This window comes from Hippopotamus amphibius, chromosome 11, assembly GCF_030028045.1.
Source record: "Hippopotamus amphibius kiboko isolate mHipAmp2 chromosome 11, mHipAmp2.hap2, whole genome shotgun sequence".
Lineage (NCBI taxonomy): Eukaryota > Metazoa > Chordata > Mammalia > Artiodactyla > Hippopotamidae > Hippopotamus > Hippopotamus amphibius.
Genome location: NC_080196.1, coordinates 52,720,000 through 52,734,719, shown reverse-complemented (window position 1 = coordinate 52,734,719; position 14,720 = coordinate 52,720,000). Strand labels below are relative to the sequence as shown.

At 34.7% G+C, this 14,720-nt stretch overlaps 1 protein-coding gene across 6 annotated transcripts in view; it reads right to left on the bottom strand.

Moving 5' to 3' along the window:
• SLC4A7 (solute carrier family 4 member 7) overlaps positions 1–14,720 on the bottom strand; it is a 115,494-nt gene that overhangs the window by 44,592 nt on the left and 56,182 nt on the right. For 5 of the 6 annotated variants that reach the window (XR_009047923.1, XM_057698264.1, XM_057698267.1 and 2 more), the window contains exons 7-10: positions 6,776–6,891; positions 4,709–4,866; positions 3,132–3,219; positions 1,369–1,515 (exon numbers count right to left, since the gene is read on the bottom strand). Coding sequence is in view for 5 of the 6 variants with exons in the window: in XM_057698264.1 (XP_057554247.1) it covers positions 1,369–1,515; positions 3,132–3,219; positions 4,709–4,866; positions 6,776–6,891 (509 nt within the window). In the remaining variant the exon portion in view is untranslated. Of the gene's footprint in view, positions 1–1,368; positions 1,516–3,131; positions 3,220–4,708; positions 4,867–6,775; positions 6,892–11,740; positions 12,110–14,720 lie in introns of all 6 variants that reach the window. The other variant, XM_057698268.1, reaches the window with a different exon arrangement.

Below are 14,720 nucleotides of genomic sequence, written 5' to 3'. Positions count from 1 at the left end.
CAAGAATACAAAAACTGACTCAAAACAGGAAAACAACTGGGGAAAGATATACCATGTTCTTGAATAGATTCAATATTATAGAGATGTCAGCTTTCCCTTGGTTCATTTAGAAATTTAATTTCCATTACAATCTTTTAAAAATCAGAGTTTATTTCCGTAAATAAAAAGATGATTTTAAAGCTTATATGAAAAATAAATATGCAAAGATGGCCAAGAAAATTCAGAAAAACAAGAGTAAGAGAGAGGTCAAGAATGAATGAATACCTACCGGATATTAAAATATACCAAAAAGCCTCAGAAATTAAAGTGTGAAATTGGTCCATGAATAGACAGACCAATGGAAAAGAAATTCCAGAAACAGACCTGAATGCATATGGAAATTTAGTAAATGATAAAGACATCATCACTGATCAAGCAGAGAAATGCCTAACTTTTAATAAATAGGGATAATCAGCCTGAAATTTGGGGAAAAAAAAATTGTATGCATTCTCTACATAATATGTCATGATAAACTCAAAAAGATCAACGAATGATTTAAATGTTTAAAAAAAAAAAAGGTGGTGCTGGGCAATGAACAAAAAACATTCAGGAATATTCAGCTTCACTAATTACAGAAATGCAAATTAAAACTACATTAAAATACCTGCTATAATAAGATAATGATACCTATCAGACTGACTAATATTCAAAAGTCTGAAAACAGACTGTGCTAGTGAGGCTGTAGGGAAACAGGCTTTCTCATTCATCACCAAAATGAGTCCGAAACAGTTCAACCCAGTAAGAGGAGATTCTGGTAATATCTGTTAAAGTTATAAATAAATTCCCATGTGAGCCAGCAATCTTATTCCTCTGGATCTATCCTACAGACACACCTGTACAAGACTAAAATGGGATATGAACACCATGATATGGTGTGTAACAGCAGAAGCCTGAAAACAACCTGCATCAGGAACAGGACCCACTATGGCGCATCCACAACTGCGGCACAGCAGAGCTGTGAGAAAGGAGGAAGGGGTACTTCTATGATTTCTTATAATCAGATCCCAGGAAATATTGCTACATGCGAAAAGCAAGGTGCAGAACACTACATGCAGGATGTTAACTACTGGTAAGAAAGAGGAGAAAACCAGACTATATGTTCATATTTCCCTGTACTAAATAAAAACTGGAAGGACAACAAAAACCTAATAACAAATGGTGATGCACAGGAGGTGGGGACAGGGATAAGAAGGCAAAGGGGACATGGTGGGAAACAACTTCTCCGAGTGTAGTTCTTCACATAGTTTTGAGTTTTGAAAATGCAGAAACTATTTGAAAAATTTTTAATAAAAAAAAAGTAACTCAAAGAAGTACTGTGTGGATGCTCACCTGAGAAGGAACGCTCTTTGGTGGCTCTATGCGTATGGAAGGGTCCCACTCTCCTGGAGGTAGGACGGTCACTTGATCTAAAAATTCATCAATTCCAGATAGGAGGTCATTTCTGTCTTTTGCTTTATAAGCTACATCATGAAAAATCTAAAGAAAAATACATACATTGAGTAAAAGGACTGTAACACTGAAAGAAAATTCTACACAGAGTAATCCACTTTAGGCATCATAACTAAGTCTACATAAGATAATTATTAAACTCTCGTCCCCACCCTTGCTAACAACTTTAAAAAATAACCCCAAAAATATTAGCATTACCAGATGAATTAACAGTAACAATCAAACAACAAAAGAAACTAGTGATGTGTTAATACACAACAATTTTTAAAAAGAGAAAAACTTTACTTGGGAAATAATACAGAATAAAATAATACTGGCTACGTGTCATTCCACTTTGATGACATTTTAATGTCATTTATCCTACAGGAATCATCATGGATATGCTAACAATTTTACTTAAATACCTAATTTGATCATTTATGTTTGCTGGGTGCCTCCTATTTGGTAGGCACAATTCTGAGCACTGTGGATAGTACAACAGACACAGAAAAGGCAAAGCTCCTACACTCAAGAATTCAGGGGAAAGACAATGAAGTGGGTAATTACATAAATACACAACTGCGGGTGGGTAATAATAAATGCTCCCATAAAAGCAGAGCAGGGTAAAGGAAGGGCAGCTGATGGGGAAGAACAGGGTGGCCAAGGAAGGTCTCTTAGAAGAGGAAACACTGCAGGGGGCATCTGAGTGAATGAAATGAGGGAGAAAGCATGCAGAGGGCAGGGTGGCAGTGGTGGAGAGAGCACTCCCACAAAGGGAAGAGCAGTGGTCAACCCCAGAGGCAGTGGTGAGCAAGACACATCTGAGGAACAAAAGGGAAGCTGATGTTTTAGGAGCAGATGGCAGAGAAAAAGTGACTAGTCAGTTGTAGCATATAAACTTCAAAAAGCATACAGAGGCTAGATTAGGCAGACCCCATTAAGACAACATTGATACATCTGGATCAAGGAAATGATTTACTCAAATCTGCATATTATTGACAGGACAGAGGAAAAATACTGTAAGAGACAGGCCCCTATAACCCACTTTAATCCCCAAAGAAGGTAAGAGAGTCTAAGCCAGAGAAGTGATGGTGCAGATGGAAAGGAGATGGCAGATTATATCCAAACACACAGAAGAGGTAAAATCAATGAAATCTGATGACTGACTGAGACAGAACAGAGAAAGGAGGCCAGTTCAGACCTGAGGGTTTGCAGATGCCTTAAGGACAGAAAGCAGAGAAGTCCAGCAAGCACCCAACTTCAAAGCTCTCTCTCAAAGGCACAAAGGTCCTGATCAATCCAGGCCTCAGTCAAAGACGAAGTCCACAAAAGCAAGAGAGAAATTATAGAGGAAAAGGGGGAAAGACCAAGTCCTGAGGAAAACCCAAAGAACCCGTATCCTGAAATGCAGGATGAAGAAAATTACAAAATTTGAAGATGGTCAATAACTTCAAATCGGTGGGGAGGGAGGAAACCAGACAGTATCCACTGATCCCTGGCAGAAAGGTCTTAAAGACCTGCCAAAGGCATGCAGTGAATATGAGATAAGGGAGTGAAGACAGGCAAGGACAATTTTTTAAGCTTCACTCTGGAAGGAGAACTATAACTTCACATGCACATTAGGCTTTATAACTAGCGTCCACGTCAAAGGTCACTTTACTTGCCTCATCCGTCATGAGGGTGGCTATCGATCTTCCAATTTCGTGGTACTGCGGCGCCTTGCCCGCCGGACCCAGTAACAGAAATAAAAACCTAAGGGAACATTACAACACACAGATTGAAACATAGACAACATACACACACAAATCTAGGAATCATAAAGAAATCACTCAAATGTAAACACAGAACCAACACTCAGACCTCTTTTCCATCCTCACACACCAATGGCTGAAAAGATGGAACTCTATTCAGGTGAAAGCAGATCACAAAACTAAGAAAGGCATTCATAATTAAGTTTCTAACAAGTTATTACTGTCCATCTTCCGTAGAGTAAAAAAGTACTTAAGGAACTGGTGTTTAAAAGTTACCATCTTCTATATCCTTCTGAATTTTGAATAAACAATTTTTTCTGGTCTGTACTGATGAAAAAAAGTAAATTAGTAAATAAAATGAATACCAATCCCATTTAAGTATTTACTTTTTGGCTTAATAAAACAGTTAAGAGTATGCACAAGAAATCCATGATCCCTCAAACTACAGTCTGGATAAAGACACTAATGTGGCAAATAAGGGTCTCATCATTTGGAAGGAAAAGAATTTTTATTTACAACTCTAAATTTAACACCAAACCTCATATTATTTGATTTTAATTTACTTATAGTGACTACATAAAAATAATTTAACTTCTTACTTAGTTATATCCTTGTTAATACTACAGTAAAATATAAATATTCACACTTATCCAAACTGGAAGTATTCATCTTCCTGCTTTATAAGAATTTAAATGTGAATCTATTATTTTTCTCATTTATCTTAATACTGTACCATTAATGTAACTCAGTAAAGTTTATTAAAAACTAGCACATACATTTCAATCAAGCTGCAATTAATTCTTCATATTTACTATTATAAGCCTAAGAAAAAATATTTTTAATTATATTTAATTATTATATATTATATTTAATTATTAATTAATTAATTATTTAAATTGTAATTAAGTTTATACAATCAGTAGCTAACAAATTGATTACCCTTTATTACACAACTTGCTAATTATTCTTAAGGATATCACCCCCATTTTAATTTTTACTTATAATGTATATTGAACAGAAGATTTGATCAGATCAGAACAAAGCATTTTGCCTAACTGAGAGATAATAATTACCATCTAATCAACCCTGTGAGGTATTGTTACCCTCATTTTACAAATAAAGCTTAGAAAACTGAAGTCTGCCTTGACTATCCCACAGAAAGCGGCAGAGCCAGGCTTCAGCTCCATTTTCTCTGACTTCAGTGTCTGCACAGAACATACTATGTCTAAAATGATGAACTGTTTTTTAAACCAAAGCTCCCAAGATACTGAACTCCTTATAAAAATATAAATCCAGTGTATTTTTTAAAGGATGCTTTTTTTTTTTAGCTCCAGAAAGAAAGATAACTTTTTAATGCTCTAATCGTCAAAGCACTGGTGCAATGACAATATTAACCATTAAAAGGAGTTTTCATTATGCACATGTTCCTTCAGGGAATAAAATTTTTTAGATTTTGGACATTCTGGGATTGGAATTAACCCTCTCTTTACCTTGTAGGAACAGGGACCTCGGTCAGCCCTGAGAGAAGAACAGCAGGAGCCAGTCTCACAAATGCAATTATAGGTCTTTCCAAAAAATCCACTTCTCCCACCAGAACATTGGACGCCTCAGCTCCCGAAGGAATTTTTCTCATGAAATTCATATCAACCTAGTGACAAATAAGTAATAATTAAAAATAAAGTGTGCATGGTATTAGTAAGACTAGAGGGAAACAGGAAAGAAAAGGTGCTTTTAGACTACTATTTGCTAATCAAGACTGGTGATCTAAAGGAGGTATAAATGCCAAAATTCTCACAAATACAAAGAATGAAGTAGACAAATACAAAAAAGCAAGCAAAACACATCTACCAAACAATACTCCCAACTCTTTTACTTTCATAATCTTCACTACTTCAGAGATCTAAATTACCAAACATACAAACTAGAAAAAAATTTCAATGAATATAGCGCTATTTATTAAAAACTATTAAAGACAAAAATATAGTTCACAAGCTAACAATGGTCCATGAAATTATACACAGTGCTAAAAATATTCATTTAATTATCATCTATTGTTTAATCTTAGAAACAAATTAGTTCCTTTATATCTTATGTATTTTTATAGGTCTTTTTTATTTTAAAGAATTCTGGGCATTCCCTAGTATTTTCATTAACTGGGAAAAATTGTTTTTATTTTTATTTAAAATAGTTATAATTTGTATAGATATATGGTAGTGCTAAATAACCAAATTCAAGTTGTCTGTGTATAATTACAAAGAAAAGGTTACAAATGTAATATCAAAGTATGCCAACTTCTTTGTTTATATACAGTTTCAACACCAGTCACTAAACAACCACTTACAGGGCTATCTATTAAAATAAAACCAGCACTTACAGCGGGCCTCTTGAGTCCCACACCCAGTGTGCCACAACTACAGTGCCAGGAGGCAGACTCCTGCCCAACAGGAGATAAGCAGGTGTACACAAGGACAGACCAAGTGAAAAAAAGTAAAACTGTGACAGAGGAACAAAAATAAATGGCATCTGCCTTGTCTAGAGGAGATCTATAACGTAAGTTATAGTAATTTATTCATTGCAACAGTTACCGAACACCTTACACTCATCGGAAATAACTGGAGCATCAGTAAAAATATGATCTACTTGGAATAGAACACTACAACGTTCCATAAGCAAGGCTTTTTTGGGGCAAAGCTTTTAATAATTTTAGAGCACGAAACTCAGCAAAGCTATAAGGCAAGTCATCATTTAAATGCCTTTTCTGCAAAATGTGATTTATAGACTTTGCATCATAAAATAAAGGCTTAAAAAATGAATCTTACTTGAAATAATCACACTTAATTAAAAGTTTGACATTGTATCCTACAGTAAATATCATCAAATACCATCAAAAAAATTACAATGGCCACAGGGAATTATTCAGAGGTAGCACTCATAAAGTACGCTTTAAATTCAACTGTAATTTGAACTTGCAGTTTTTTGCCCTGTTCTTTTGAAATAAGTTCTTTTTATATTTCACTTAAATACTCATCTACCAAAATTAAAAATAACAGTTAAGATGGGTGAGTTGTTTTTAAATCCATGCCTTTACCTTTACCTACCCATGGGGAAGCATAAATGCTTCCCAGTGACATTCCAGAAAGTAATGACTCCATAAGACAGTAATTCTGGGATCACATTATAGCCGGAAAAGGCTGCATCATCCCTGCTGTGACAACTTCCCAGAATTAACCTTTCTAGTGATGATAGCTCCAGAACAAGTGACTGTGACTCAACAGGTGCTCAGTTTCATGATGTCCATGGGTAGGTACAAATGGAAATACCATTTGATTCACATATCTTTTCATCAGAATTTTTAACACTAGTAAGATGCAATGTTATTCAAGTGCTAAGAGACTGTTACCTTTCTCACAATTTCTGATCTTAAATTAACATATCAGAAGCATCACATGCAGGTTTGTAAGCACCAGTTACTAAAAAATGACTATAATCAATGTTAATAAAGCCACAGTGCTAGAAATTTTCTCAGTCAGAATGATTATCAAAATTAACAGAATTACCTTGCTGAAGTCAACAGTACTATTTTCTCTGCTTCCTCCACTTCCATTACCTTTAATTTCTCCACTTTTACTACTGTCCAAGTTTCCAGGTGCAGACTGTGGAGAGGCCAAAATACCTGTATTTAAGAACAAACAAATTCCAAAGTAGTAAGAAGAAAATCCACTTTGTAACCTGCATCTGCTAATATCATATCCTGAAAGTGATGGTTTATTAAAAGCAAATGTGCTAGGTTAAAAAAAAAAAAAACAACTGCCAAGTGTTAGTATCATACCAGCAAGAGTAGAATAACATTGTAAGCAATAATGAAGCTATGTATCTTAACATTTAAAATAATATAATTGGCATTTACAAAAATGGTGGCCTTTTGCAAAAAGAAAAAAAGTGAGTAGAAGGTGGAAGACCTGGGTCTGATCACCACTATAAATACTTAGGGCATCCACTTCCAATGTATCCAATAGGCATGCAAACTGCAGAGATTAAAATAATGATGCCTACACTTACTACGCTTCAATCAATAACAATATAAAATTTCTGATAAACCTGAAATGTAACTCAGAATATGCAAGAGCTACATCAACTAAATGTACATTAATTTTGCCATAATCTTCCATAATCTTAATAGTTTCCTCAAGAATTTTTGTTTCTCTTGGGTAAAATTTGTGTGCTGCCTACTGTCATTATTCCTAAGAAATATCTTAAAATATAATAGTAATGTTTTTACAATGTAAATACAAAAAGTAAGGATTTTATAAGCAGATAGAGCTATGTTAAAATAAGCACTCTCTGCCACTCCGTAGCTATGTGTGTGACCTTAAGTAACCCACTCAACCTCTAAGACTCAGACAAACCTACAAACTTAGTTTGTTTGGATTAGAAATGACAGATATATGTTCTATTAAATTAGCTTGCCTGGATTACAAATGATAGATATACATTCACCCGTTAGTATACTCATTTCAAGTAATACTCAGCAGCAACAATTCACACACAAAAATAACCTAAAAACACCCAGTAGCATATGACCAATCGTTAACCACTATGTATTTTGCAAAAAGTTCAAATCTCAAAAATGTTGAAGTACTTAACACAGATTTCTACCATTAAATGTACCTAGTTTTTTCAAAACATCCAAGACTTTCTAGTTCAAGAATATACATTTAATATTACCCAAAACACTGAGTATCACAGGAGAAAATGCACTAGACAATTACAACAGTCTTTACTTTTAGTTTTAACTCTGCCACTCACAACAATCTAGTGGCCCACAGAAATTCAATCAAATTGTTTGTGGTTAGATCCTATAAACTTTAAAGTTAATACTGGTAACTTAGCTCCAAAATTTTAAGCACATCAGATATATTCAATGCATCTAAGGGAGTTCTCATTTTTATAGCAAATTGAAACTAAGTCATTTGAGTGTAATGCTTAAACTCAGTGAAAGAAGACCTTTGTGATACCTACTTCTCTGTTAAATATCTACACTAGGATGTACTGCGACCCAAAAATCTCAGTGTGAAAAGTATACACAATCCCCTTGGTCACGTGCTCATTTCCTAGAAGTATTAAACAATTCTGAAATAAAAACTATTTCCTAAAACTTAACTCATTTTTCACTATTTTAGCCCCTTCTTTGAACATTGTCCCTTCCATAATAGAGTCCATTCCTTTACTAAAATACATGCCCAAGTGGAAAAAAAAGTTAACCAGTATTTTTCAGTGGTTTCTACCAACTCCCACACAAGAAAATGAAGAGTATCATTAAGGCCCTGGCAGCAAGTGCAATGACCATCAGCACACACACACTGCTAACTACTAAATGCATCCAATCTGCCAGACGTGTAACCAAAAAAAACATGGGCACAGCTTCCCAGAACAGTCCCAGCCACGAGATCTGGGGGAGAAGAGTGGAATGGGGAGAAGGATCTGGGGGAAAGTAAGGAGGCAGTAGGAATGGGAAGAAGAAATGATGTGCAATTCAACACTAACAAAGCCGGAAGAGATGACCTGAAGTCACAGGCTCACCTAGTCACCTTGAACCTGTTACAATCAGCGTGCCAGGCACATCTTAGAGATTTCCACCAATGCCTTCTCCATGCAATCCTTCCTATTCTCAGCTAAGTTAAAGCTATTTCCTCAAAAGGCAGAGAAAGTATCTCTGCTCCTACAGTAAATTCCTAGAGCTCAGAACTAAATGAGTAAATTCTCCAAAATTAAAACTATCCTTAGCACAGATAACTCAGAAGGACTTTATTTATTTGCTTTAAGCAAAAGAAAATGCAAATATGAGTATATATAAAATCAATAATGGGATTTAAAAATCACATTCCCTGGTAAATCTATTATTTTGCCCTTACATTTTTTTCCCTCAAAATAGCAAAGCTACCTAGAGAAAAACAAATCAAAGATATCAGAGTTTTTTGTCATTAAAAATTTGAAAGTAAAGTATCTGGAGCAGTGGTTCTCATCTGGGGAAAATTCTTCCCCCCAGAGACATATGGCAATGTCGAGAGGCATCCCTGGTCGTCACCACTGGGGAGGGTGCTGGTGGGTAGTGGGTGGAGGCCAAGGTGCTGCTCAACACCCAGCAACGCACACAACATCCCCCACAACAAGCAAGTGTCCATCCCAAAGCGCCAAGAGTGGGAAACATGGAGTCAGAAGACAGTTACAAATCCTAAAAGTGAGTTATGTCTTTTACATAATTATTCTCCAAAAGATAACTAATAGGAAACACCATTTTTTCTTTCTTTTTTTTTTTAACTACAGGTATTTACAAATCATGACCCCATAACACAAAAATTAGCCTCTCAAAAATAATGCCTAGGCCACATTCTTCATCAGACTTCAGGAAAGCTCAACTAGAGTTTCCAGGTTCTCCAAGCAGCAAAGGTAACTAAGCAGGAAATAATATAGAGCTGCCCCATCACTGTAATTACATTCCCTCCCTAGACGTCTTCTTAAACAGTAATTATGAGCTCTCTCGTCCTTAGAAATTCCCTCTTCCCTACATTCTAATTTCTTTTCTTCAGAAAGGTTAATAAATCTCATGGCATACTTAATAGCAGAGGGGGAAGAACTTTAATTGGGTCCCTCAATTTTCAGTTAACTGCTCTTTTTATCCTCTTAACAATATGACCTAATAAGCCACTGTGAACCTGCGTGTCCCTTCCATCCCATATAAAATTTACAGTCCCTTATCATTAATCACACTGAAGCTGGTAAAACCAGAAATGTTCAGTATTAGTGATAGATATAAGTAAAAACAAATGCAAGGGGATGTAATTTTAAAGCCATTTTTGTTCAAGAAAAATAGTAAATCTTGCTGGTCCTTTTTAATTAAAATAAGAGTGTTCATTATTTCTGAGTAATTATTTCTAGGTATTTTTTCTCCTTTTTTGTTTAGTTACCTCATTATAATACTATATCTTTTCCACAAAATATTAAAACTTACAATGAAATTCTATACTATAGATTTTATTGTAGGTAGATCTGGGTTCAATTCCTTGCTCTGGTCATTTATGGCATAATCTTAACATCTCTAAGTCCTAATTTTCTTCATTTTACAAACAGCAATAACATGAACTCATCAAAGTGTTAGACAAATTAGAAACATGATATCTGAAAAGTACACATCACTGTGTAACAAGCTATGAAACAATGGTAATTATAAGTACTATCAAAATTGATGTTACAATGATTTAACCACAAAACTTCTATTTTTTACTTTTAAAAGTATCATTGTTTTTGGCAACTACAATGAGCTCTGATTAAATGTATTTAGTACGTCTGGATACAGCCAATGAAGAGCAGAGGCTGGTTGGTCATATACTGGTAGGAACACAAGGATGTTTAGTCAGAGGATGTGGGCTGTCACTTACTAGTTGTATGATCCGGAGGAAGTTATTTAACTTTACTGAGTCTGAGTTTCTGAAAATGGGTATATCCACCTAACCCACACAAAATTTTATACCTGTTAAATAGGCTAATTTAATAACTATAAGTGCTACTACTGAAGTGTTATGTCATTCAGTGTCATGCAGAAATGCGATAATAATTATACGATTAAAACCAGTATAGTTAGCATTCATATGTTACATTGATGCTTAGCTGTGAGTAAAACACAGTCGCCAAAGAATACTTTTTTATGAATTGGGTAGAAAGATAAATATATAAAAATGTACATATAATTAACATATAAGAACAGCCAAAATTATCATAATATATAATAACCCTTAAGTGAGTTACAAATCTTTTATCCACTAAGAAATAATTTTTCTAATTCATGTAGAAATATATCCTAGCCACAACTATAAGAACTCAAGTCCTGAAAATTTCAAGGTGAATTAGGATTAAAGATAGATACAGCATTAAATAAAGGAAAAAACTAAAGTCTATTCCAAATTTTAAAACCAGTCTTGAAATGATGATGATCCTAGGCAGTCATTAGTGAGCCTCAATCTTCTCAGAGACAAAATCAGAAAAAGAATATTCAATTCTACTTTTGTTAGAAAGGTTAAAACATACTGCATTCCTTGAACAACAGCACCAAATAGCAGATAAAAGGCATATCACCTCATTATATTTTATGTATACATGTGTTCATTCACCTTATGGAATGAAATGCAGAAGAAGAGCCACCATTTTTTTTAATCATGGCAAATTAAAAGATCTCTTGTAAAAATGTCTACTTTTTTTTAAACCATTCAAATGCATTGACCTGTAAAATCTCAGCAAAAATTTTTGAAACGGCTTAAATTATGTTGTCTTCTTTGAAGTCTTTTCAAAACTTAAAATTTTTAATAATTCTATCCTTCTCTATAATATAAAGAAAAAAACATGCAGAAGTCAAAATAAATTATAAGCATTATCTACGTATGCTACTGAAGCTATGTGCTGCCAGGCATTCCAAGAGCAAGTGATGCAGAGGCAGAAAGCACCACACATGGAGGACTTTGAATAGTTGCCTGAAGTTATGTCAACATTTTCCTCGTTCTTCTGCTCCTGGCCTTGCAGTGCTTCTAAGTCCTCCTCAGGCGGATGAATTACTACTGTGGGAATACCGTCACTGGCAGGTGAGACCAGTAGCTCTGGGGCCTGAAGATGCCTCTGCTCGGAACTTGTGGAGTTCAGGCGACTGAGGCTAGGGCTGGAAGGAGGACTGTTCTGAGGGGTGGGTACTGGGGTTGTAAATCTCGAGCCTGCAGGGGTTCCAGCTCTCGAAGAAGGAAGAAGATGAGTGAGAAGAAGAGATAAAGGTGATTCTCCTCTCAATGAAAGGTTTGAGGCAGACAGACCTGTTCGCAAAGAGTGGTGGGAGGCTGAAAGGCCTTCCCCTGAGATAAAACAAATAAATGAAAAGCGATGAAGTTCACTGCAGAAGGCAAATGAGACACACAAAAAAATCAATTTACACTTTAAACTGCAAGCTTTAAAAAAGGTCCAAAATTTCAAATTCATGATATCAGGGTTAGTATGACAATCAGATTTTTAAATATTAGAAAATCATTGAAAAATGGCTTAAACTACAATTAGTTCTCTGAAAGTGTATCCAAAAATCAAAACAAACAAAAAAAAACAATGTTAAAGATAGATGATGGGGGACCACATTCTGTTAGTAATGAGAATGTCCAACAGTGTAGCTTTAAAAATAAAGAATAACACCAGTGCAAAGCTGCTGCTTGAAAAAAACAATAAATAGCAAATGAGAATATAACACGAAAATAATCTAAGAAATAGAACCCAAAACAAAACTTACCAGCACTGATAGCTTATATTCAGTGTATTTTGTCTACATTGTACCAAACCGCTACAGACTCTCTCAGAAGAAAAGTCCACATTAACAGTATCTAATAATTCCTAACTTAAAGTTGATATCGAACTTTTACAGCATTAAGTCAACAGGGCATTACCTACTGATAGCACTCAAGTAAAATGTTAAAACGTAAGACAAGTTATAGGAATTTTTTTTCAAAAGAGAAACATGTCAATTTTAAAAGATAAATGTTCTTGAGCTCCTTATCTGATATTAATAACTGTCCTAAAATATACTTCCATTTCTAATACAGCAGATAAATTAAAACAAATACATACAATCTTTAATTTTACTAGCTAAGAATAAAGTCTTTCTTACCAATGACAGTAATAAGGAAGTTAAGGCTAGAGTATTTCAAAAGGTCATGTATACCTATACTTCAAACACTGGGTTATTCTAATTAAGTGTAGCTTAATGGAATAACATTGCTTTTTTAGGAAAAGCATGAGAAATGTAACAATCCCACATGATCTAACTAATCAAAGCTATATGCTCAAGAGATCCCAGAAATATTCAAAATATTAACTTGTAATCCATAAACCACATTTCAGTAAAAAAATAAGCTACATGCAGAAAAATTGTTAAATTATAACTATAATACAACAAAATAACAAAATGCCCATGCTAAAATGGTATCTAAAAGAAAACAGCCATTTTCTTATGATCAAAAGGAACCAACTGACAACTGGAGAATAATCTGGAACTACTGCATATGGGGAAGAAAGACTGAATATGGTCTCCCTAGGCAAATGAATTCAGTTTACTACAGTAGAGAATATGCAATACATCGAAAGATGAAAAAAAAAGTGACATAGATGGCTTGCTTTCAAATTGAACTTAGGTCCATGAGAGATTTCTTTTATTCCCAAGTTTCCTTGAATAAAGAAAGGCACAATTTTGAAACAGATTAAAAACAGTTTTAATGGTCAAATGCTCAGAAGAAAATGGACTTAATTATCTTCTACTGAGCTGCAAAAGATGACTAAGTACTGTCAACTTTAGATACGTTAAATCCTACCACCTGTGACTGTGTGCTTGCAAAACACTTAAAAGCCATACTCTTATTTCAGAGACAGAAAAGATGAGCAGAAGGATTTGCAGCCCATCCTCCACTCCTCTCCACTGCAATTCTCATAAGCCTTGGGTAATGGTAGCAGCTAGAGACAGCAGTGACCCTCAAAACCAACTCCAATCCTTTGCACCTGGATTGCAGGTCAGAGTCACTGTCATCAGAGCTATCTTTGAGACCCAAAATAGAACCCCCATGCCAGCCTCAAGACAATGACAGAGGTAAATGGCTACAAAAACACAGTCTCCCCACGTCCCACAAAACCCACTGCTGGACCATGCATGAATGAGAAGGGAGAGCTGCAGCGTGGAGGTCTGGGCCACTCTCAATGGCTTCAATACACCACTGCATCATCCATAAAACAGGAACAAGCACAAAAACCTTTCACAGATATATAATTAAAAAGCAGTGAAATCAGCAAACCAACTCCAAAATACCTGTTTATGCCCACAAAGTAAATTATACTCAGGAGAAAAAAACATCTCTAGGAAAAATCTAATATTAAATATCCAAACACAAGATTTAAAATTTTCAAAAGATTAAACTAAATTTATAGATAATAACTTATGGCTCTTTTATCAATTATACAAGAATTCTTGAGCAGAAACAAAAAAAGCAAGAATGAGAGTAATTCAGGTTTTTGTATAGTGTAGCGTTTAAATATCACCAACACTTAAATGTCCCACTTTATCAGAGTAAATGCTTACTTTTTTCATCTAAGTAATTTCTACAGATAATTCTGTCATGATGTAAAGAAAGAAATTTTAGAAATGAAATCTTTTTTTTTTTTACTTTCTAACTCATTTTATTTTATTTTTTTTTTTGTTTTTGTTTTTTAATTAAATTATTTTGGAGTATAATTGATTTACAGTGTTGTGTTAATTTCTGCTGTACAGCAAAGTGAGTCAGCCATACACATACATATATCCACTCTTTTTTTTTTTTTTTTTTTTTTTTTTTATTTTACAGTTGGTAGTTTATATATGTCTGTGTTACTCTCTCGCTTCTTCTCAGTTTCCCCTTCACCCCCGTAGAAATGAAATCTTTAAATGCACAAAAGCCA